The sequence below is a fragment of the Rosa chinensis genome, chromosome 5 (genome assembly GCF_002994745.2).
Source record: "Rosa chinensis cultivar Old Blush chromosome 5, RchiOBHm-V2, whole genome shotgun sequence".
Lineage (NCBI taxonomy): Eukaryota > Viridiplantae > Streptophyta > Magnoliopsida > Rosales > Rosaceae > Rosa > Rosa chinensis.
In genome coordinates, this window is record NC_037092.1 from 56,004,499 (window position 1) to 56,028,540 (window position 24,042).

At 37.3% G+C, this 24,042-nt stretch overlaps 2 protein-coding genes and 1 long non-coding RNA gene across 8 annotated transcripts; 1 reads left to right on the forward strand and 2 right to left on the reverse strand.

Annotated features, from left to right (window-relative positions):
- Window positions 1–3,959: 3,959 nt before the first annotated feature.
- LOC121049290 lies at window positions 3,960–7,103 on the reverse strand. 6 transcript variants are annotated; one of them, XR_005799524.1, is made up of 6 exons: window positions 6,948–7,103; window positions 6,291–6,593; window positions 5,380–5,480; window positions 5,213–5,285; window positions 4,976–5,041; window positions 3,960–4,404 (listed from the first exon to the last, which is right to left on the reverse strand). XR_005799524.1 is itself a non-coding variant. In XM_040506014.1 (5 exons), exons 2-5 carry the CDS (start codon window positions 5,409–5,411, stop codon window positions 4,291–4,293), a joined length of 285 nt encoding a protein of 94 aa, XP_040361948.1. In that variant the 5' UTR covers window positions 5,412–5,480; window positions 6,291–7,103; the 3' UTR covers window positions 3,960–4,290. The 6 variants fall into 6 exon arrangements, 2 of the variants coding, with proteins under 2 accessions (XP_040361948.1, XP_040361947.1); XR_005799523.1 differs by having other exon boundaries at window positions 6,819–7,103; XR_005799522.1 differs by adding an exon at window positions 5,645–6,149 and having other exon boundaries at window positions 6,291–7,103.
- A 932-nt stretch (window positions 7,104–8,035) lies between these two features.
- LOC112164771 lies at window positions 8,036–12,354 on the reverse strand. Its single transcript, XR_002922503.2, has 3 exons — window positions 11,910–12,354; window positions 11,740–11,809; window positions 8,036–8,108 (listed from the first exon to the last, which is right to left on the reverse strand). It is a non-coding gene; the product is annotated as an uncharacterized LOC112164771 (long non-coding RNA).
- Window positions 12,355–17,414: 5,060 nt separating this feature from the next.
- LOC112163697 (copper-transporting ATPase HMA4) lies at window positions 17,415–23,520 on the forward strand. Its single transcript, XM_040505911.1, has 8 exons — window positions 17,415–17,516; window positions 17,768–18,570; window positions 18,719–19,190; window positions 19,275–19,442; window positions 20,445–20,699; window positions 21,390–21,512; window positions 21,744–22,208; window positions 22,853–23,520. The coding sequence occupies exons 1-8, from the start codon at window positions 17,415–17,417 to the stop codon at window positions 23,252–23,254; spliced, it is 2,790 nt and encodes a 929-aa protein (XP_040361845.1). The 3' UTR covers window positions 23,255–23,520.
- Window positions 23,521–24,042: the final 522 nt, after the last annotated feature.

The window sequence follows — 24,042 nt, forward strand, 5'->3', positions numbered from 1 at the left end:
TAGTAGTAGTACATGAGTAAATTGTGTCTATACCGATGGCGTGGATCAATCTGTATAGGACACCAAGAAATAAACGGCTTAACATTAGATCATGCATATTTTACATTGAATATAAGTTTTCAAAAGAAATATCTAGCCTTATTCTCTTTAGGGATTATGAAGTGTGAACTTACAGCTTCAAGCCAATGTTGAAGAGCTAACTTTTGTGCTTTCTCATCCTTAGACAAACCTTTTGCAATCTGAAATAACAAAGCAAGTGTTATTACTGAAATGAATGTCCAATAAGCTATGGAAACATGAGAAAGTAGTATGTATAAGAAAAAGAACAAACCTTCGCAGCCTAGTCCTAGCCCTTGCCTACCACAAAGAGGCGATTTCCAGCTTCTCAACATCGAAGAATGACACAGAACTCTGCTTGAGAGCTGCAGAATCTAAAAGGTTTCCATCTGAAGCATTTGAAAATAGCCAAATCAATCAAACCATTTCCATAAAAAAATTATAATAATAAAATAAAAAAAATTTAAAAACTTTAAAAAAATTTAAAAAAATGACAATAAAACAAAACCAAATTCAAGTACAATTTCAATGGTGAGAAATAATAATCAAGTGCTTAGTAATTACCATAGCTCCTTAGTCCCAGCTGAAGAACTTAAACCATTTGATAAAACAAAACCAAATTCAAGTACAATTTCAATGGTGAGAAATAATAATCAAGTGCTTAGTAATTACCATAGCTCCTTAGTCCCAGCTGAAGAACTTAAACCATTTGAAAATAACCAAATTAACCAAACCATTTTGTATCAAAACAAACTGAAATTGAAGCATACTAAGCATGTAACAAAATAACTACCATACCTCCTCAGCCACCACTGCACGATCTGCAAGGTTTCTTCGAGTTTGATATACAAAACTTTCTGAACTTTGACTGCTGCATCATGAAGCTCCTTAACCAGTCTAGGCAAAAACATAAAATCCAGTTGAGACAGAGCAAAAGTCAGCATTGGTTTAAGCTCCAACAGATTTTTACCTCTACAATCTTCTGTCCCCAACGTTTCCTTAAATGAAAGGTTCCTATCCAACATTACATTTTCAGGCTTAAACGAAAGGTTCCTATCCCAAATTACATTTTCAGGCTTGCAATCCTTTAACCGACTTGAATTTTAAAACCACTAAACTTGTTAGACCAATCAATCTTATAAATCAAAATATTGCCATGTACCTTTTCCAGAACGAACCCAAACTGATTTGTTGTCTTCTCTTTCGTATCTTAGTGCTTGACCTTTTATAGAGACTGCAAATCACAGAAAAAAAAAAACAAATTTCAGATCAATTGTTTTTAGAAAGATAATAAAACTAACATTTATCAACATAAAGATCAATAGTTGGAATTCTGTAAATAAACTGATTCAATAACACTGAGCATAACTCTTTACATACCTGAATTCAAAGCACTTCCAAAATTTGATCGCACACTGTTCCCAATATCTGCTGAACAAAACCAAACAAACCGTCTATTACAAATTCTATCATCCAAATACAACAACGGCCAAACAAACCATCTCTATACAATCAACCATAACATTGCATACCCTCTATCAAATATACCCCCTGCCGAGTAATCACAAAAATACCTGAACATTCAATAATCTAAAGGCAAAAGTTAGATACCTGAACCACGGCAGGACAACCAACTAACAGCAATTAACAAAACCAGGAACAGCGGCAAAAGAACAATCCACATACTCCTTTTGCAAAAAACCTACAGAGTAAAAACAAAACAGTCATTACCACTCAAAGACAAAGAAAACACCCAAACCTCTGTAATCACCGAAAATCAAAACCTCAAGAAAAACATCGAAACCCAAATCAATACCCTAAAACATGAAAACCCAAATCAATTGAAACCCAACCACAACAAAAACCACCGATTCAAAACCACAAAACCATCGATAACAAACCAAGTTTCAATCACACAAAGCAAAAGGAACCAACTTTAATCAAATTCCCAAAAGGAAAAAAGGTTTAAAAGTTTACCTCTGTTAAGGGGATTAGAATAGGCAGTCAAGAATTTTCTCTGAATCTCATTCGTGCAGCAGATCGTGCCCTGAATAAAGAAATTACTAATTAGTAAAAAAAACCATTTGAGCTTGTAAACGATAAGTAGAACCTCAAAAAAAGAAAGAAAAAAAAATAGTAGGCATACAGATTGTGTGCAAGCACTGTTCGATGTATACTACATGAACACAAAATCTATAACAAAGGCAATGCAAAAGAAACAGATGAACCCAAAGCACAGACCACTTTAAATAGCAATCTATTAGAATAAACTATCAAAAACTCAGGAGTCAGGACGATGAAATTTTCTATACAACGCTTAATCGAATAATCCCAAAACGCCAAACCCCACAGTCGAAACGATTATACTTCATAAAACATTTGGACCTCTCAGTATATTAGAACTCAAGCAAAGCTTTTGACTCCAAGTTTTGTTCTAATCAATGTTATAATATCGATATGTACCTTCTCCAAAACAAACGTAAATTGATTTGTCCTTTGCTCTTTTGTATCTCACGCCTTGAACTTTTACAGAGACTGCAAATGACAGAAAACCAATCTAACATCAACCGTTTTCAGAAAGACGATTATATCATGAAAATCAAACAAAATCAGTTTGGGTATGTGAAGAAAAGATGGATAACGACGATATTGATGTTGATCTTACAAAGTCGAACTCTTACCGAGTCCTCACTGTTGGTGATTCTGCATGATTGCCGACTCTGAGGTTACTAACAGTGATTCCGGATGTTGATGGAGGCTTCCCGAACACAGCAGATTACACGTTTTGCTTTATATACTCGGGCATCAATTGATAAGAACAGAAAGAAAGAGCTCGGCTGGAGTCAATACACCAAACAGCTTGATCATCAGAATACATATCTATATATATGAAATTCGGTGATCCTTTAACAAAAGAAAGAACGAAGAACACACCTAATTAAAATCCTCCATCCACACCAAAAATCAGAGCTTTGCAATTCAGATACAATCTGAGAAAAACAAAGCTCATGCTGATGAAATTTTACACAAAACCCTTAATCGAATAATCCCAAAAAACCGTACCCAACAAAATTAACCCAAAAATTAACATCAAGCAGTTACCTGTTATGCCTCCAAGCTGGAAACAAACGAAAATTGAGACCTGTCTATGCCGATCAACATCCTCCCTCACTATCAATCTAAGCGAGACGAAGAACCACAGCAGAGACCAAGATCGAACCGAACTCTCTCTCTCTCTCTCTCTTTCTGTCGATTTCAATTTTCTTTCTTCTGACTATGAGATAGATAAGAACGAACTCTCACTCTCTCTGTCGATTTCAACTCTCTTTCAGTCGGTGATTCTTTTTTTCTTTTTTTTTTGCGAAGGTTCCCGAATCCACTATTTGGTTCTTTATTCACGGTTTATAGAAGACCAGCTTGATATTCTCCACGAACAGTAAGGAAAAAAGCGTCATTTCCCACCCCTAAGATGAACAGTAAAATGAATAGTGCAGGCCGTTCAGGCCGTTTAGTATATAGTAAATGTGTCCCTTTTTATTTTTATTTTTATAGGAGACTTCTAGCGACAATGCATTCGCTGAAAAAAATGTGTTTCTTTTTAGTTTACTTTTTATGGGAGGCTTTCAGTATTTACATACGTGGGATTGAAAACCGAACTGAAAAATTCCATTTCAGACTAAACCGGACATCATATTAAAACAAAATCCTGCACCAAACCGGCCGGTTTTCAAGGTTTCGGGTCTTTTTTTACCCACCCCTATTAATGTAACGATGAATTAGTTGTTGCAAAAAGTACATTATTTTTTTTTTCTTTCTTATGGATGCACATCACAGACAGATGTTATTTAAACTTTTCATCCTTCAAGTAAAATATGGATGTGCAGTCTAACCACATAACGACGGAACTTAATTTGGAAAGATTTCAATATGAAACTGAGGGATAAACCTGCAGTTATACAGACAACTGAGTCTGATAAATCTGTTGTGGAATGTCAGGAAGATGTTCCTCTCTTACAATATCATAAGTCTCATACAATCAAGATTTCAAACAAGCAGTGTTTGTTGGATCATGACGACTGATGAGGCTTCGATGCAGCATTGTCTACTCAACAGTTCATCAACTTCGTGTTATACTTCCATCAAAAATTTCTCTCGAGTATAAAAAGGAGGTACAATGTGCCAATATTGTATTTACAGGTCACTTAACAATGTGAAGACAACACTTGGAAATCATCAGTTTTCTTCTTTGCTAGTAGCAGTGACTAATGCAGTAGAGCTTCCGATTTCAGTATCAGTTGAAACTTTTCCATGGCCATGCTTCTGCCAAAATTCATGAAGTTCTTGAACCTAAAAAATGCACAAAGATTAGACAAAGCAACAATTAGAATAAAAAAAAAAACTAAACAACTTAAAATAATAACTTCCATGGACCATAGAACACCAACTTCAATGGAAAGGTAGAACATACACATCAAATGCAACAATTTCCTTTAAACACAAAGCTTGATTCTAGGTGAACTGATCATACATATTCTTACCCATAAGTAAGTCCTGAAACAACATTAAGTGTTTGATCTATCTATAATTTATTGCAGCCCCTGAGATATGTGAGAAAGTTCAGCATCAGACAGATTTCCTCTAAAAACAAATGCAATAACTCTCCTATCCAAGCTGCCGACTAAATACCTAAAGCAAATGTCTATGCTGTCAAGGATTGTGACATTCAAATATTAATTTGTGGACGTGCTCATGACATCCCTGAGTTTACACCTTATCAATGGTTTAATGGGTTCTCACATATAAGGAAAAAAAGATGCACCAATGACCAACAGAAAACAGAAATTAACACTTGGTCCAAACCTTGGGGATTCAAGTCAGCAGAGGACAACACAGAGGTAGAATTAAGAAAGACATATACCTTTTTAACTTTACCATGCTCCGACATAATAGCGTAGTACTTGCGCATCATCATTTCTTCTTCTCCCTGCACATTGTACATCCAGAATTTTTAGTACTGCAATTACTTACTAGTTACTACCATCTAAAACCTGCAGACCATTATGATTCCTAATGAGTAGGTATCACATTTATATTCAATTCATTATTAAAGTCATTGACATAATCGTGATACCAACTAAGGGACGGAAGGAACAACCTGAAGATTAGACAGTTCTTGTAGCACTGATTCAGACGCTTTCGTAAGGAGCTCATTCTGCGTCTCCAAGTGCCTGCAAACACAGATTAACATAAAACAAAACAAAAATTACAAATTTGAATTACGGAAACAAATTGCATAGAAAGAAACTGACTAAACAAACTTACTTCAATATCTCTCCCAGGTTTCCAGGATCCATTGCACTTACTAGTCTGCAACACCAGTCAGTAGGTAATGCGAGCGCAGGACCAAGATTGTGATTTTAGCCCTGTTGACATGTGAGACCGGAGTGAATAAGAATAGTTTCGGCACTCTGCCATACTTGATGCACAGAATAACTTGGACTAAAACCCAATCATTCAAATGTTCCAAGTATGAAACCCAACACTGAGAGAAAAAAACATTATCGACTATGGAATCATACATGCTAACCTTCACAGTTTAAGCAACTTGTAATGTATTTAGCCCCAAATTTTAAGCACTCATGAATCATGGGCAATTTTAAAATTGCATAGGGGGTTTTCATCGAACTATAAAACAGGACATCAATAATACAATCAGTACATCTACTGGCCAATTAGTCATTCATCAACTTAAACTACATCCTCTGGCTCTACAATTTTGATCAAGTTTCAAAAAGCAATTTCTAATAAAAAAAAGACAGCTCTACTAATTTATTGGAAACTCAAGCTACAAATACAGGAGATAAATTGAAAGTTATAAAACGGAAAATCCGTCGAAACCGAGCCATCAAAAACATTTCCTACAGCCATCTACCTTCATGGACTTCATCTCAGATGCTCTTAAATCTCAGCTACCCACTACTTCAAAACCCACAGAGCTTTCAACTCAAACAGAGAAAAAGAAAAAACAAATTCTGAAATTCAATTCCCGCATATACCCAGCATGCATGGCAAACCAAACCTTCAATCAGGAACTGAAATTTCAGGAAAAAAGTCATTACCTCAACTTGGTGCATATGTAAACAAATGAATTCATTTTAATGAATTCCATATAGTACAATTAACTAAACAACTTGTACAATTAACTTGTACAATCTCAGGAAAAAAGTCATTACCACAACTTGGTGCATCAAATTCTTCTTCCTCTTCCCGTTCCCTGTTCTTCCTCTCTTTCGGATCAGCCTTCACTCCCTCGCTCTCTCTCTCTCGCAGATTAGTGAAGGGACCCAGAAGACACAGAATACCTCTCTCTCTGTCGCAATCCGCGGCTATCACTTTCTGAAGGGGGAGAAGAGAGCGGAAAGAGAAAAGAACCGCTGTGGCTGATCGATAGGTTCTTATACCAGGTCAGTGGCAGCGTCGTAAAATAAGAGGAAATAGGGGTAAAAGCCTCTTTTCCTATACCGGCTCGGAAATACCTCAGGACATGAAAAAAAAATATCACTGATTAAACCATAAAAACTGAACAAAAAAAAATTTGAAAATCGAATACCCAAGATTCGTGTTCTTCTTCCTTAACTGAGAAACCCATCACCAGCCTTTCAAAATCATAAATAATCTTAACCCAAACCCCAAATCAGACATAAAAAGATTTAGTGTGATTTTGAAGAAATTTTTTGAAAAAAAAAAAATCCAGTAAACACCTCTTAAATCGAAGTGAGTTGTACTGTATCTCTCCTCGACGAACATGACCCAATTCTCTCCCCCTCTTTTTGCGAGGCAAATAAGCTCTCTCTTTTGCTTAGAGAAAGAAGGGCATGAAACAACTCTACCATTTGTCAGCTCAGCATATCAACAGGTGGCAGGGGAATAGAGTAAAATCCCGGTCAGCCAGCGGGGGCAAAAGCGGAAGTACACTGTTCATAAGAGAGTTGCTTAGGAACAGTGCTTATGAACAGTAACCCACCTTTGCTTAGAAACAGTGCTTATGAACAGTAACTAGGAATGAGCAAACGGGGAATTCCCCCGCCCCTGCGCCCCCCGCTCCCGCCCCTGCGCCCAAATTCCCCCGCGCCCTCGTTCCCCGTCTTGGGATATTATCAGATGGGGGATTCCCCGCCCCGCCCCCGCGGGTAATGGGTTCCCCACCCCCGCCCCCCGCATTGGTCTTTTTTTTTTTTTTTTCTATTTTCTATCTTTTCAGTTTTTTTTTTCCTTTTCTTTTTTGACAAAAAATAAATTTTTTTATTCTTTTTATTTTCATCATTGTTTTGGTCGATTGAGTATTTCAAATGCTTGAGATAGTGTTTAAGAAAGAAATTGTTTGTTTAGTCACGAGGAAGCAATACGTTTAAAACAAATATTATTTTCTATAAAACAATTTTCACAACCTGGCGATTAAATGTAAAGTAGTAAAATCCCGCTGCGTCTTCTCTTTTTTTTTTTTTTTGGCAAAAATCAGGCTGCGTCTTCTCTAATAGCCAAGATCATGTTTACCAATTTATACGATGATCCAACGGTCAGATCCTCACGGATCGCCCTTAGGATCATCCTCTCAAAACTATATGAAGATCCAACGGTCGGATCCTCCCGAATCACTTTGAATGTGTATTCTAGATGGGAAAGATAAATACCCCGTATAAGTTTTCTGTTTTTTTTTTTAGAATAAGAAAATTATAAAAATGTCCCATATGTTGGTTGAAAAATAATAGTTCTCAATTTAAAAAAAAAAAAAAAAAAGATAAACGGGGTCCCCGCATGGGTAATGGGAAACCCCGCCCCCACCCCCGCACCCCCGCGGGGGAAATAAGTGCCCCCACCCCAGCCCCTGCACATGTGATGGGGAACCCCGCCCCCGCCCCCGCTTGACAAATGCGGGGAAAACCCGCGGGTACCCCGCCCCCCACCCCCGTTTGCTCATTCCTACTGTCAAATCGTTCGTTGGTGTTTCTCCCGATCAAATGTATTATCCTTTTCTTCGAAACACTCCATAACTGTGAAATAAAATTATGTCAAAGCAAACTAGAATGTCGATACACATTTGATGAGTAATTGAATGATAACAACAATATCCAATACCACCAATAATATTCAATATTCTAAAAAAAAAAAAAAAAACAATATTCAATACCACCACCAAGTGGTCTAAAACTGACCACCCCAGCACAATCATGGCATTGGTCCTGCCTGTTTAAAAGAATAAGCACAGGTCCATGCTGGGCCAAATTATTTGGCAAGCTGTGTACCCAAAAGTCCAAAACAACCTATTAAGCTCTGAATAAAAAGTAAGGGGCTGTGACCACTTACCCAATTTTTGGCTAAAAATTGCCCACTTACTCCACCAAGAGTTTTTTAACCCCATTTACCCAATCTAACAGTGTTTGACAGTATTACCCTTATTTTAATTAACAAATTAAATTTATATCTCTCTCTCCTCACCCTTATCGATTTCACTCTCTCTCTTCCTCTCTCTTTCTCTAACCTCGTCTCAGGCTCTCTTTCTCTCTCTCTCTCTCTCTGAGCCACCACGCCCACCACTCCACCGTCGATGTCGACCTCCACCATCGCCGCTCCGTCCCACCGTCGGACCACCAGAGGATGACGCCATCTAACTCCACGATCCCAACCCCTCTGGGCTTCGCCGGTTTTGTTCGTCAGATGTCCGGGAAGCTCTCCACGCCGGAATCGGGTCTGGGCTTCCCTTGCAGGTCTCAGACGACGTCAAAACTGTGGTCTATTGGGGGGTAATAGACAGATTATTGCCCCCCACTAATTTCTTAACTGTGGTTAATTAATCACTGAAATTAGAGTTTTGATAAGTCTTATGTTGTTTTGAGTTTATTAAAGTACAATAATCTGTCAATGATAGTTAAGTGAAGGGTTCTGACTTAAAACGAAGACATTATTTGGGGGCAGTAATGTGTCTACTGCCCCCCACTAAACCATTAAAACTTGCACCAGTTAAGTGAAGGGTTCTGACTTCGTATGAAGACATTATTTGGGGGCAGTAATGTGTCTACTGCCCCCCACTAAACCATTAAAACTTGCACCAGATTCAAGGATTCACAGTGTATTGCACTTTATCACAAACAAATCAACAAGAGATGATTGCTGTCTCCTAAGAAAGACATTATTGGGTGGCACTAATGTGTCTACTGCCCCCCAATAGACCATCAAACATTACACCGCTTCCTATGTTTCACAGATTATAGAAGTTATTCACACTCAAAACAACAGATAATGTCTAAAAACCCACATTTTGAGGGTCAATATTCTGTCTACTGCCCCCCACTAGACTGACACAAACCAAACAATTTTTTTCATTTATCGACTACTGCAATTTAACACTACATTTACTTTGGAATAGCAGTTTTCAGTCCGTCAATAAATACAGCAGTCATCATTGGTCCCTAATACAAAGTCTACTGGGGGGCTCTAATGTAACAAATTTTATGGTTATGACTGCACAATAGCATATAGCAGTTTTCAGTCCCATATAACAGACTTCAGTCCGTCGTCGATTCCTTCAGAAGGCCAACCCCGGCCTCGCCGAGCTTCTAAGCGACGAGGACAGTTGGCTTGGCGTCGAGCCTGGCCGCGGAGAGCATGACGACGAGTTTCGGCACCGCGATGGCGAGAGCAGGCGTCGTGGGCGACCTGCTGGAGGGATGGAGGGAGGGAGAGAGAAATCTGACGTCGTCTGGAGAGAGAGAGAGAGAGAGAGAGAGAGAGAGAGAGAGAGAGAGAGAGAGAGAGAGAGAGAGAGAGAGAGAGAGAGAGAGATCGGTGAAGGGGAGGAGAGAGAAATCAGTGAGGGGGAGAGGGCAAAAAAGTCCCCAAAATAAATAAAAAGAAGAAAAAAAGAATTAATTGGGTAAAGGGGAAATAATCCAAAAAAGAATTAATTGGGTAAAGGGGAAATAATCCCTTAGAGTGTTTTGGGTAAACGGGGTTAAAAAACAGTTAGTGGAGCAAGTGGGCATATTTTAAGCTAAAATTGGGTAAATGAGCATTTTCCCAAAAAGTAAAGAAAGAAAATTCCATTAAAATGACGAGGAATGCTAGCTACCTTCCCCAATTACCTTTCCCTTCCAACCTTCCCCACTCATCAACTGCCACATGTATTTTGACAACACCCAAACCTATGACATTAATGTTTTGAAAATCCAACATACCTGTTACCAAATTTGCCCCTAATTAATGCAAAGACATTGTCATTTCTTTCTATTTTCTATTTTCCAGTTTTTCTTTCTCCTTTCTCGCACAGTGCTGAACGATTTCATCCTTTTCCAGTCTTCCTCTTCCCCCTGGTTTTCTTTTGTTCATTTCAAACCCAGAATTCCAAATCATCATACCACATGATCGAGGAAAAGATAGTTGATAAATAATATATCAAACTCTCTTTATTATCCATATTAAATGCACAATCTAATTCAAACTAAACGGCTTAACAACAATGAACTAGAGTAAAAAATTAGGATTTCTGGGTTTTCATGTTGAACCCTCTCTCTCTCTCTCTCTCTCTCTCTCTCTCTCTCTCTCTCTCTCTCTCTCTCTTTTTTCATTCTCAAACTTTGGTTACTGGGTTCTGAAATATGTAAGGCAAAACTAAAAGTCATTTAAATTGAATTATTTACGAAGTAGACTAACTTAGTGATGATCTCATCTCTAAAAAAACCTCAAAAATTGCCCCTTTTTTTTTTTGCCTTGAGAAAAGTCTAATCCATGAAGTGGGTTTTCTCCAAAAACAAGCTATAACATCGATGTGGATTTTAGATTCAATTAGGAGATTGGTGTAGAAATTGAAACTGGTTAATTTAAAATTTGAACTTCATGAAAAAAAGAAGAAAAAAAATTTGAAAAAAGAGAAGAAATCGTTCAGCAGAGAGATAAGAAGGAACGGTAGAAGAGACGCTCAGGGAAGAGAGAGAGAATTGAAATTAATAACAATTAAAAATTTTAAATTCATTTTGCATTAATTAAGGGCAAATTTGATAAAAGGTATGTTGGATTTTCAAAACATTAATGTCATAGGATTGGATGTTGTCAAAATACATGTGGCAGTTGATGAGTGGGGAAGGTTGAAAGGGAAAGGTAATTGGGGAAGGTAGCTAGCATTCCTCTAAAATCACAGTCGTAAACTAACATTCCTAATATAAGCTTTGAGTGATGTAAATGAATGACAGTTGAGTAGGCAACTCTGTCCTTATCATACAATGATCGTGTTCTTATCTGAGTAATCTTCATTCTTTAATTTCTCAACAAACAACTCATTGAATTCAATTACTAGTAAGCAGATTTAGCTTATAATAAACTACAATACTAAAAATCCCACGAGTCATGCCAGGCCTGTTTTGGGCGTAGGGGCAACAAAATTAAGATAAGTGTCAAAGAATCGTGCTATCATACTGTATTGAATATTGACACCCAAACTAGCAGGGGCTTCAAAGGCAACGTAAGAATTGACCTTGTGTTATAATGTTGTCCAAAAGTAACACCCTAACTAGAAGTGAGTTCAATGGCAACATAAGAATCAAGCTACTAGCAGAAAGTATCCAAAATAAGGAGAACATCAACAAGGCAACAAGCTAAGAAGCTACCATTATTGACCAGCAGGCCCAATACCTGTTGCAGTAATCCTTCTGGGCTGCAGAGATAGGATTCTGGTGTTTCACCATCCATCATTTCCAAGCAGCTGAAACAGGTATTTAGTATGTGAGAATTCCAGATCAAAACCACTAGACCTGAGGTTGATCAATGAACATAACACCAGCATGAACATTAAGATTTCTTACGACACATGCAAAGCAGCTCCATGACGAGAAAAAATTGAAGCAACAGGATCATAACCATCCCTAAGAGCAGTGTTGTAGTATCCAGCTGTGAGTTCAGCAGGGTGTGCTACTGTCTGGTACCACCAATATATTCCACCAATTTTAGCCACTAACAGAATAGAAGTTTGCTTGTCTTCTTGATACTTCTTCAAAATTTTGGCTGCCTTTGCAAGAATAGCATCTGCATGACCAAGCAAACTACCACTATACCATTCCTACAACGAGTTAAGCAACTGTTAGATCTCATAAACTCCACTATATTATTCAATCAGTTAGATTTCATTTGGTAATTTAACGTACCCTTACATTTTTATTTTAGGTGTATGAAAAAATGATGTGTATTTAGTATTTTGCAACGTGTGAATAAAATTTTTCATTGTGATTATTGCATTTGTACCAAACATCGTTGATGATTTCAAAGCCAAACACAATTTCATTATCTTCTATTTTGAAAACATGGAGAATAAGATCTTTGAAAAAAAACAGCAAAACTGAAAGATGCGGAGGATCGCTGTGGTAGCGTCCCTTGCTTGGCTAGATTGGGGTTTGGATGGATTGGGCTTGCCTGGTTTGAGTCCTTATTGTTGTGTTTGTGTACGTTGCAGTCTGGGTTTGCTTTCTGTTGCTTTGTTCTTTCTTGTTTCTATTTGTTTGTTGTTCCAACCCAGTTTCTGGGTTATGTAACCTTTTTCTTTATTTTAAATTTTAATGTTGGGAGAATTCCATAAATGGTCACTCAACTGTGACTCATTCGACCCTATGGTCACTCAAGTTTCAAATATATCACTTTGGTCACTCAACTATTACACTGTCAATCACTTTAGTTACCCAAGGAGTATTTTTTTCTCACTTTAATCACTTCTCCCAATCATTCTAATACATATTTATCAAATTTTCACAATTGGTTGGATGAAAATATCATTAATATTGTGGCAAATAATTTTTTTTAATGAAAAAAATTAACAAAGTGATTAAAGTGATTGACAGTGTAATAGTTGAGTGACCAAACTGATATATTTGAAACTTCAGTGACCAAAGTGTCAAATGAGTCATAGTTTTTTTTTTTTTTTTTTTTTTTTTTTTTGAGAAATAAGAATTGCATTAAAAGCAATCTAGATAGTTACATCATAAATAAGTACACGGGAGAGCCATTGTGGCTCTTCCTCAACCCAAACTTGAAATGCAGGAAACAAAAGCGCATTTTTAGCTAAACTATGCGCTGCCTGATTACATCTCCTAGGGCTATATGTACAAATAACTGAAGAGAAGAAATGGAAGAGATTTCGCACTTCGTCAACCAAATATCCTTCAACAGACCAAACAGAATCTGTTGTGTTCAAATCATTAATCACTCCCAAAACATCAATTTCCAGAATTATTTGTGTCGATTGAAAACCTGCTTGGATAATAGTTTGCAAGCCCAAGACTGCTGCATATAGTTCTGTAGCTTTGACAGAAAAACCACCCCTTAATCCTTTTGACACCGCTATCATTAAATCACCATTTTCATTATGGAGGACTGCACCCAATCCCCTTAAGCCAAGTACTTCGTCTACAGCACCATCCACATTCAGTTTCAGAAAAGGAAAAGAAGGTCGAGTCCATCTAACCTTAGCAGTAGTTCTATTAGCAGGGTAGCAAGCATTGAGATGCTGCTCCAAAAATTGTTGCTGCAATTGTAGAGCTTGAGCATACAGAAAGTGAGGATTGACCAGTTTGTAGTTGAAAATCACATCATTTCGAGCCTTCCAAACCCTTCTACATAATAGCACCACTAAATCCAATTCATGCAAAGTAAGAACTGATGTTGCATATCGAAACAGGTCTGTGAAGGTCCCAAAATGTCCACTACCCACTGCACCCTTGAAAGGAGTAGTCTTCCAAACCTCCTTAGCCTTTGGACAAGACCAAAGGGCATGTAGAATAGTCTCCTCCTCTCCCTGGCACATAGAACAAACTGAAGAAGCAAGAAGATGTCGATGATGGAGTGAAAATGCTGTTGGCAAGATTTCATGAAGCACTCTCCAAATAAATACTCCTGCTCTTTCAGGGATTTTTAATTTCCACACTACCTGCCAAACCAAATCAACATGACTAGAAGAGCTTCCCTCCTGACCATCACCTCTAAGCCTCAAATTCTGAGCAAGCTGGTAACCACTCTTCACCGTATAAACTCCCTCTTTTGTATAGTGCCAAATCAGTTTATTTGAGCAAGGAGTAGTAGGCAATGGAATGGAATAGATAGCTGCCACCTCCAACTCCCAAAAAGATTCTGAAAGTAGTCTAAAGTGCCAAGAACCATTTGAAATCAAAGAAGAGACAGGATGATTGAAGGGCAGATTTGGAAGAGACATGATCTTGAAAGAGTATGGGATTGGCACCCAGGCATCATGGTAGATCAGAATAGAGTTACCATCACCAACCCTCCACCTTAAACCAGAAAGCAGCAATTGTCTCCCCCATAGTAGTGATCTCCAAATTAAAGATCAAGATCGCCCAACCCTTGCCTCTAAAAAAGAAGATTGAGGATAATATCTGCACTTGTAGATTTAAGTAGGCCTCATCAAAAAGCCCGCGGATCAAGTGGGCCGATGGAGGCCCGCCGGCCCGGAGGGCTTTTAGCCCGGCCCGGCCCGTCAAAAAACCAGCAAAAGCCCGCCTTGGTGGGCCGAGGGCCGGCCCGCCTAAAGCCCGCAAAAACCCGGCCCGGCCCGTAGGCCCGGCCCGCCAAAGGCCCGCTAGGCCCGGCCCGTAAAAGCCCGTAAAATATTATATATATATATATATTTGTAGTTATGTGTGTGTGTGTTTATAAATATATATACACACACACACATAGATATATATATTTGTGTGTGTTTATATATATATATATGTGTGTGTGTGTGTGTGTGTGTGTGTGTGTGTGTGTGTTTATATATATGTATATATATTTATATATGTGTGTGTGTTTATATATATAATATATATATAGAGATATATATATGTGTGTGTGTGTGTGTTTATATATATGTATATATATATATTTATATATGTGTGTGTGTTTATATATATGTATATATATATATATATATTTATATATGTGTGTGTGTTTATATATATAATATATATATAGAGATATATATATATATATATATGTGTGTGTGTGTGTGTGTGTGTGTGTGTTTATATAGAGGATATATATATAGATATATATATATATATATGTGTGTGTGTGTGTGTTTGTTTATATATATAATATATATAGAGATATATATATGTGTGTGTGTGTGTTTATATATATGTATATATATTTATATATGTGTGTGTTTATATATATAATATAATAATATATATAGATATATATATATATATATATATATATATATGTGTGTGTGTGTGTGTGTGTGTGTGGAAGTTCTTATACTTCTATTATTCTATATAGAATATGTGCATATATATATATTCTACATATCGGTAATCGGTTGACCAATTAGATCGGGTTCAAAACTATGGTGAAATTGACTAAATTTTTAACCACACGCATAATTTATTGTAATAAACTCATCCAACGGTCGGTTTTTCCATTTTCTTTGAATTGATAGGGGTTGCTCTTTGGAGTGTATGATATATAAATATAGGTTTATAAGAGTAACTACGTTTGACCTAGTTGATCGAATTCGAAACAATAACGAAATTGGCTAGATTTTCTACAATCACCATAAAACATTACAATCTCTCCATCGAGCGGTTGGTTTCTCCGAATTCATTTTCTACTTCATGGTTGCTTTAGAATGAACCTAAACAATTTAAATGCAATGTATAAGTCATACAACTAAAGGAATAAAATTGGTATACACCAATGTGTTTGTAATTAAAATTAATTTTTTTTTTATCTTATGTCCACGCACATCCATCGATGGAATATATACAAACGTGATGTGAAAAAATAAGCACGTTTCGCGGTTGCCACGCCATCGGTCAACCAATAAAACATATAAGTGACTACGGTTGACCAATCCGATCGGATTCGAAAATATGGTGAAATTGGTTAAATTTTTTACCACACTCATAATTTATTGTAATAAACTCATCCAACGGTCGGTTTTTTCATTTTCTTTGAATTGATAGGGGTTGCTCTTTGAAGTGTATGATATATAAATATAGGTTTATAAGAGTAACTACGTTTGACCTAGTTGATCGAATTCGAAACAATAACGAAATTGGCTAGATTTTCTACAATCACCATAAAACATTACAATCTCTCCATCGAGCGGTTGGTTTCTCCGAATTCATTTTCTACTTCATGGTTGCTTTAGAATGAACCTAAACAATTTAAATGCAATGTATAAGTCATACAACTAAAGGAATAAAATTGGTATACACCAATGTGTTTGTAATTAAAATTAATTTTTTTTTATCTTATGTCCACGCACATCCATCGATGGAATATATACAAATGTGATGTGAAAAAATAAGCACGTTTCGCGGTTGCCACGCCATCGGTCAAACAATAAAACATATAAGTGACTACGGTTGACCAATCCGATCGGATTCTAAAATATGGTGAAATTGGCTAAATTTTTTACCATACTCATAATTTATTGTAATAAACCCATCCAACGGTCAGTTTTTCTATTTTCTTTGAATTGATAGGGGTTGCTCTTTGGAGTGTATGATATATAAATATAGGTTTATAAAAAATTAGTGTCTTTAAAAATTTATTTATCAATAAATTAGTATCTATATATAAATATAGATTTTTTTTGGTACAATATAGTTATATAGATCTATTATCTTTGGTTGTATTTGATCATTATCCATTGAATTTCCAAAGCTTGATTAAAAAAAAACTTGTGTCTTTAAATATTTATTTATAAATAAAGCCCGCAAGGCCCGGCCCAAAAAAGCCCGCAAGGCCAAGCCCGGCCCGGCCCGAAAAAGCCCGCAAGGCCCGCTTTATATGGACGGGCTTGGATCCTTTGATTTTTAATAAAGCCTGGCCCGGCCCGGCCCGCAATTATTTAAAAATATGGCAAGGCCCGGCCCGAGCCCGCTATGAATGGGCCGGGCCGGGCCCGGCCCGGCCCGTTGACGACCCCTAGATTTAAGAAACCAATAAATCCGGTGAAGAAAGCAATCTCCAACACTGCTTGGCAAGCAATGTCTGATTAAAATCCACAATGTCTCTGAATCTCAGACCTCCATTCTTCTTATTTCGACAAAGAGAACTCCACTTCAACCAGTGCATACCCTTCTTTCCTTTTTTGCGACCCCACCAAAACCTAGCCGACAAGCCCGATAGATCATGACATAGATACATTGGCAATCTGAATACACTCATAGAGTATGATGGTATAGCTTGAACAACCGATTTCAAAAGAATCATCTTGCCTGCCTGTGACAGCTTTTTATCTTTCCAACCATTCAGATTTTCTAACTCTGATAGCTAGCTCCATCAAAATCTTCTAAAAAAGCACTAGCAGCATGGACAAGAGGAATATCATATTCAATGACTCAATCTATAAGCATGATGAATGCCATTCTCAAGTCAAAATACCTGAAAAAGTAGTACAAAAAGAAAAGAATGTATTCGTCTTCAAAAAAAGAAGAGAATTTACATTAATAACCAAGTCCCTCTGCTCTAGCAAAGGGTAATTAAGTCTAGGCCGCGGGGTACAGCCGTGTAGTAGAAGTTAAACGCCGTTCAAACCAAAGCATATCTTCCCCCCTTGGCCCTTGGCCCTTGGCCCTTGCGATTAAGAAAGACAGAGGTGGGAAGAGCATCCAAGACGTTGGATTTTCAAAAAATTTAAAAAAATGAATATATAAACGACAAGTCCCACGCCCACCACATTTCCAAAACACACGAGACTTTCTCTCTGCAAAAACTCTCTGCGGTCAAGATCAAGGAAGCCATAGAAGATGCAGGTTTCCCAGTTGATGAATTTCCAGAACAAGACATTGCAGTATGCCGGCTCAGGATAAAAGGAATGATGTGCACCAGTTGCTCCGAGTCCGTTGAATCTGCTCTTCGAATGGTTGATGGAGTGAAAAACGCAGTTGTTGGGCTAGCCCTTGAGGAAGCAAAGGTTCACTTTGATCCAAACATCACTGACACCTGTTCGATCATGAAAGCAATAGAAGATGCTGGCTTTGGATCTGAGCTCATTAGCTCAGGGAATGATGTAAACAAAGTGCATCTAAAACTTGAAGGAGTTAATTCTCCTGAAGACATGACCATCATCCAATCCTCCCTTGAATCAGTTGAGGGTGTAAATAATGTTGAAGTGGACGTGTTAGAAAAAAAGGTCACCATCACCTACGATGCAGACCTCACTGGTCCAAGATCTCTTATACATTGTATTGAAGAAGCTGGAAGCAACCCCAAATCATACCAAGCAAGCTTGCATGTTCCTCCAAGGCGAAGAGAAGCTGAACAGCAGCTTGAGACTCAGATGTACAGGAACCAGTTTTTCTTGAGCTGTCTATTTTCAGTTCCTGTATTTTTATTCTCAATGGTGCTTCCAATGCTTTCTCCCTATGGGGACTGGTTAATGTACAAGATTCACAACATGCTCACTGTAGGAATGCTTTTAAGATGGATTCTGTGCACACCCGTGCAGTTCATTATTGGCAGGAGGTACTCCTTTAGTATATTTTTACTGTTACTTCTTCTTATTGTTATGAGTTATGCAGCAACAACTTGTGCATCAATGTTTTTGAGGACTGAATATGTGTAGCTACTGTTTCTAGACCTGAAATTCTTTGCTTTTGGATGTCATTGTCAGGTTTTATGTGGGATCATATCATGCTTTAAGACGTAGGTCAGCTAATATGGATGTTCTTGTTGCACTGGGCACCAATGTTGCTTATTTCTACTCTGTCTATATAGCAATGAAAGCATTGGCTTTGGATAATTTTGAGGGGGAAGATTTCTTTGAAACTAGTTCCATGATGATATCCTTTATACTCCTGGGGAAGTACTTAGAAGTTCTAGCTAGAGGAAAAACATCTGATGCTTTAGCAAAGCTGACAGACCTTACTCCTGAAACGGCTTATCTGCTATCACTAGATGCTGATGGCAATGCTATCTCAGAGATGGAAATTAGCACTCAACTTATTCAAAGAAATGATATACTTAAGATTGTTCCCGGGGCAAAAGTTCCTGTTGATGGGATTGTAATTAGTGGTCAAAGCCATGTGAACGAGAGTATGATCACAGGAGAGGCAAGGCCTATTTCTAAAAGATTAGGTGACAAGGTAGTATATCTTTTGATTCTTACTCTGATCTGCAGCATTGAAAGAAAAATGCTAAAGTTAACTTTTTCCCTTTCACTTAAATAGGTAATTGGTGGCACCATGAATGAGAATGGATGCTTACAGGTTAAGGCAACCCATGTTGGTTCAGAGACTGCGCTATCCCAGATAGTTCAACTTGTTGAAGCTGCACAGCTTTCCAGAGCACCTGTTCAGAAGCTAGCTGATCAGATCTCAAAGTTTTTCGTTCCAGCAGTGAGTTCATTTATTTCTACCTTAAGGATACCATGTACCAAGTAATATTACTGAATATATTAACCTTCTTTTGAATAAATATATGTGTGTGTGAAGTTTTTTGTGCATTTATTCTCATTATAATTTCTCCAAAGTAAAACTGAAGGAGGATAAAGTAAGGGAGGCTTGTTTATACGCTTTGTGTGTGTGTAGTTTCAATGTGTGAAGTTTTTTGTGCATTTATTCTCATTATAATTTCTCCAAAGTAAAACTGACGTAGGATAAAGTAAGGGAGGCTTGTTTATACGCTTTAGATACAACACTCTTAGACTCGTATAATACCAAAGTACTCAATAAAGTCTCATTAAAGACTAAGCAAGAGACTCTTGGATACTAAGGTTTAAATAAAATTTTAAACAACACTAGACTCAAATAAATACCCTAACAAAACTAAACTTACTTCTTTGGATGACTCTTGGTTTATTTATGTATTATAAGTTTACTTAGACTCTTAGATTATCATGGAGACTTTACTTTGGACCAAAAAGGCCTGGACTTAGTCTTGGCCTTCCAAAGAGGATATTTATTTTCTAACCAAGCTGTGGCTACTGCATCAAAAACAACGCCGCAAATTAGATATGAAAAAATCTTGGAAGTACATATCTGCAGATGATACTTATATCTGAAATACAAACTCATTCTTGGTTTTAAAGATTATCAGCATATACAAACTCGTTGTTATTGATCATGTTAAGGTTGTTACATCAATATTTATTTCCTTATTTGTTTTCAGATTTCTTGGTTTCCTTTTTCGGCAGGTTTCTATTTTTTTTTTCTTTTTTCTTTTTCTTTAGTCAGATAAGTTTTGAGTTCTTTTTTTTGTTCAAAATATGCTTATTTATAGTTGAGTGCCATGTCTTGACAAACTAGCTAGTAGCTAAATGGTCGTTGGAGGTAATGAACTCCATTTCTTATGACAGTTTCTTGTAAACAAAAATAATTTAATCTGCTTTCCCACAACAGGTTGTGATTGCAGCATTTCTGACATGGCTGGGTTGGTTCATCCTGGGAGAATTCGGTCTTTATCCCATATCATGGACACCAAAAGGCATGGATAGGTTTGAGCTGGCACTGCAGTTCGGCATCTCAGTACTAGTGGTTGCATGCCCTTGTGCTTTGGGATTAGCAACACCTACAGCAGTCATGGTTGCAACAGGGAAGGGTGCTACACAAGGTGTTCTTATCAAGGGTGGAAATGCACTTGAAAAGGCTCATAAGGTAAGGCCACCATTTCTCTGGGTTTCATTTGCATAATCTATTTTATCGTGTTAACTTTTTATGTTTTTATATAAAGTGAGACCCCCAAATGGCTAGTTTACTTTATTCAAATTTGCTTTTTGTGAAAAACTGTTATTTCTGGTATTGACAAACACGAGTATGACAGTTGCCACATCAAAGATTCAAGTAATGTCATATTACTTCACAACATGACCTGCTGATTACAAAGTTGATATGTATGTTGAGATGTAAATCAAAACATTCATCTGCCCTTAGAAGATTATATATATACATATGTATATGTACTTGTGTCTCTGTGTGTTAAGATATGAGAGGTGAAAATTTATTTTATTTATTGCAAATGCAACTATTTCTAATTTGAATTTGTGTTATTAAGATGATCCAGAGAATTGATAGGTGTTTGCACCATTTTCATGTCACCAAACATCATATTAAGTCTACCAGCTACTCTTATTAGCATGGTGAAGGACTCTTGATTTTGATGGACATGTTGCTATTTTTACCATTAGTTCTGGTTTTTAAATTTTTCTTCCTTTTTATTTTTTATTATATATATATATATATATATTTTATATTTGGAACCTAGGTCTTGCACATTCATACATTTCATATATGTGTGTCACTGTGTGTGTGTGGATTCCTAATATCCATTTGTGATTTATCCTGCAGGTGAAAACAGTTGTCTTTGATAAGACAGGGACACTGACAGTTGGAAAACCGACAGTAGTTAGTGCTGTTCTATTTTCCAATTACTCAATGGAGGAATTCTGTACTGTGGCTACTGCTGCAGAGGTCAGTGTTTATGTTTTCAACATTCTTACATGAAAATTTAACTTGAAAACTTTTGAGTACTTTAAAAGTTAAACTCTGGTATTGTCTAAGAGCCATATATGTGTGTGTGCATGTGTGTGCATCTATATATTTCAGTTTATGTACTTTCTGAATGATGAAAGACTAGATTTTATTCTGGTAGCCTAAAATTTTGACAATCAACTTAATACTCCTCTTTGGAATATTATTTAGGCAAATAGTGAACACCCAATAGCAAAGTCTATTGTGGAGCATGCAAAGGGGTTTCTTAACAAGTTTGGGTCAACTGAACATGTGGTGGAGGCTAAGGACTTTGAGGTACACACTGGAGCTGGTGTTAGTGGAAGAGTTGGTGACAAAATGGTTTTGGTTGGGAACAAGAGGCTCATGCGGGAATATAATGTCCAGGTTGGTCCTGAGGTTGAGAAATTCGTTTCAGAAAATGAGAAACTGGCTCGAACATGTGTGTTAGTTTCCATTGATGGAAAGGTTGCTGGGTCGTTTGCTGTAACTGATCCAGTGAAGCCAGAGGCTGCATGTGTAATATCTTATCTCCACTCAATGGGCATTTCAAGCATCATGGTTACTGGTGATAATCAAAAAGTTGGCATCGATATCGATAAGGTGTTTGCTGAGACCGATCCCATGGGAAAAGCTGATAGAATCAAAAAGTTACAGGTAAGCTTGTGACAGTCACCTAGGGCAGTGTGTATTAATTTAATGAGTTAAATTGAAAAATACTCTTACCAGTAAATAGCAGAGTTCTAGGATTTAAAAAGAAAGTGGATGTGGTTGGTCTTACAGATAAGAGTTTTTAAAGAAGTTAAGATATGATTATGGTTTCTGACCAAATAGAAAAAGAAATTTTGATTAATCGCTTGCTCTATCTGTGTCGTTGCATGAAGCCTGGTCTATATGCTTTCATTCCCTGACCTGGTGGCAGCTTGCTACATTATTATGCATGACTCCCTTTGGGTCTTTTCTTTCCAGAATATGGCATTTGCTTTTCTTTTTCATCTTGAGGGTGGTGGCCAGCTGAAAACTGCAATATTTATCTTTCAAGTTGACTTGTAAATTTAGGGAAAAAAAAATTAAGAATGAGGGCAAATATGTGATTCACATGCTTTAACCATTTGATTGATTATAAAAGTGCAGAGCTTTTAGTCACTTGTTTTGAAACCACTCATCAGTAATTTATACTAGAATTTCTTTAAAATATTTGAATTTGCTATTCTATATCAAGTTTGTTCCACTACCAGTTATGGAGGTACAATTGGAGCAAGCAGAGCCTTCTTTGACTTTTAAACTGAAATTGGATGCAGATGAAAGGATTGACTGTGACTATGGTGGGAGATGGAATCAATGACTCACCAGCTTTGGCTGCAGCAGATGTTGGCATGGCAATTGGCGCTGGCACCAATGTAGCAATTGAAGCTGCTGATATAGTTTTGATGAAAAGCAATTTGGAAGATGTAGTTACAGCCATAGATCTCTCTAGAAAGACTATGTCTCGAATTTGGTTGAATTATGTCTGGGCCCTGGGATACAACATCCTTGGCATGCCAGTTGCTGCGGGAATCTTGTTCCCTTTCACTGGGATCCGATTACCACCTTGGCTTGCCTGTGCCTGTATGGCTGCTTCATCTGTTAGTGTGGTATGTTCATCTCTCTTGTTGCAGTCTTATAAGAAGCCTTTGCATTTTCAGAACATTAAGTCTGCGTGACGGTGTACATCTGATTAGTTTTCAACCTCTGGTTGTTGCTTCCTTTCTCCATTGTTGTAGCAATAAATGTATACATGTACTCGTAATCTGTAGTCCAGATGTACAAGGCCCTGATTCTTTGCAAGATATTGTATTTCATCTATCATTTTTGGAGCTGAGAAACTAATTAGCCAAATATTGATGATGTACAAACCTTGAATACACCAAGGTTGATAGTTTATAACCTTGATTGAAGAACATTGTGATCAGAAGAATGTAGTTCATAAGTTGTTGGCCCCAATTACATATAAACTTAAAAGCATGCACCTTTTATGTGAATCATTAGCTCATCTACTTTTATGTCTACAGTTCACCAATCACTTAAAACTTTTCTATAGCTACCATCTGTGTTAAATTATGTTTTAAGTAGTCATCTCAAGTGGAAAAAATTACGCCCATTAAACAGCAATACTATTAAAAACCAGAAGCCACGTTCAATGCTCTCGCTTTGGGTTAGGGTTTGGACGGGTCGTCAAATTCCTATGGCTATCATTGAAGATTTGAAGGTGTGATTGCTTAGTTGGCTTCTACTCTTCTCGCTCTTGCTGACACTGATGAGACTCTTGATGTTCAGCATGCAACCAGAAATCTGTCAACAAATGGTGAGTTATCGACTCCGGCAAAGACTTTTGACAATCAAGAAGCGCATATTCTGGGCAAGGCTAATAACATTTTCGACTCCGGCAAAGAACTTTTGACAATCCAGAAGCGCATATTCTGGGCAAGGCTAATAACATTTTCATCCATAT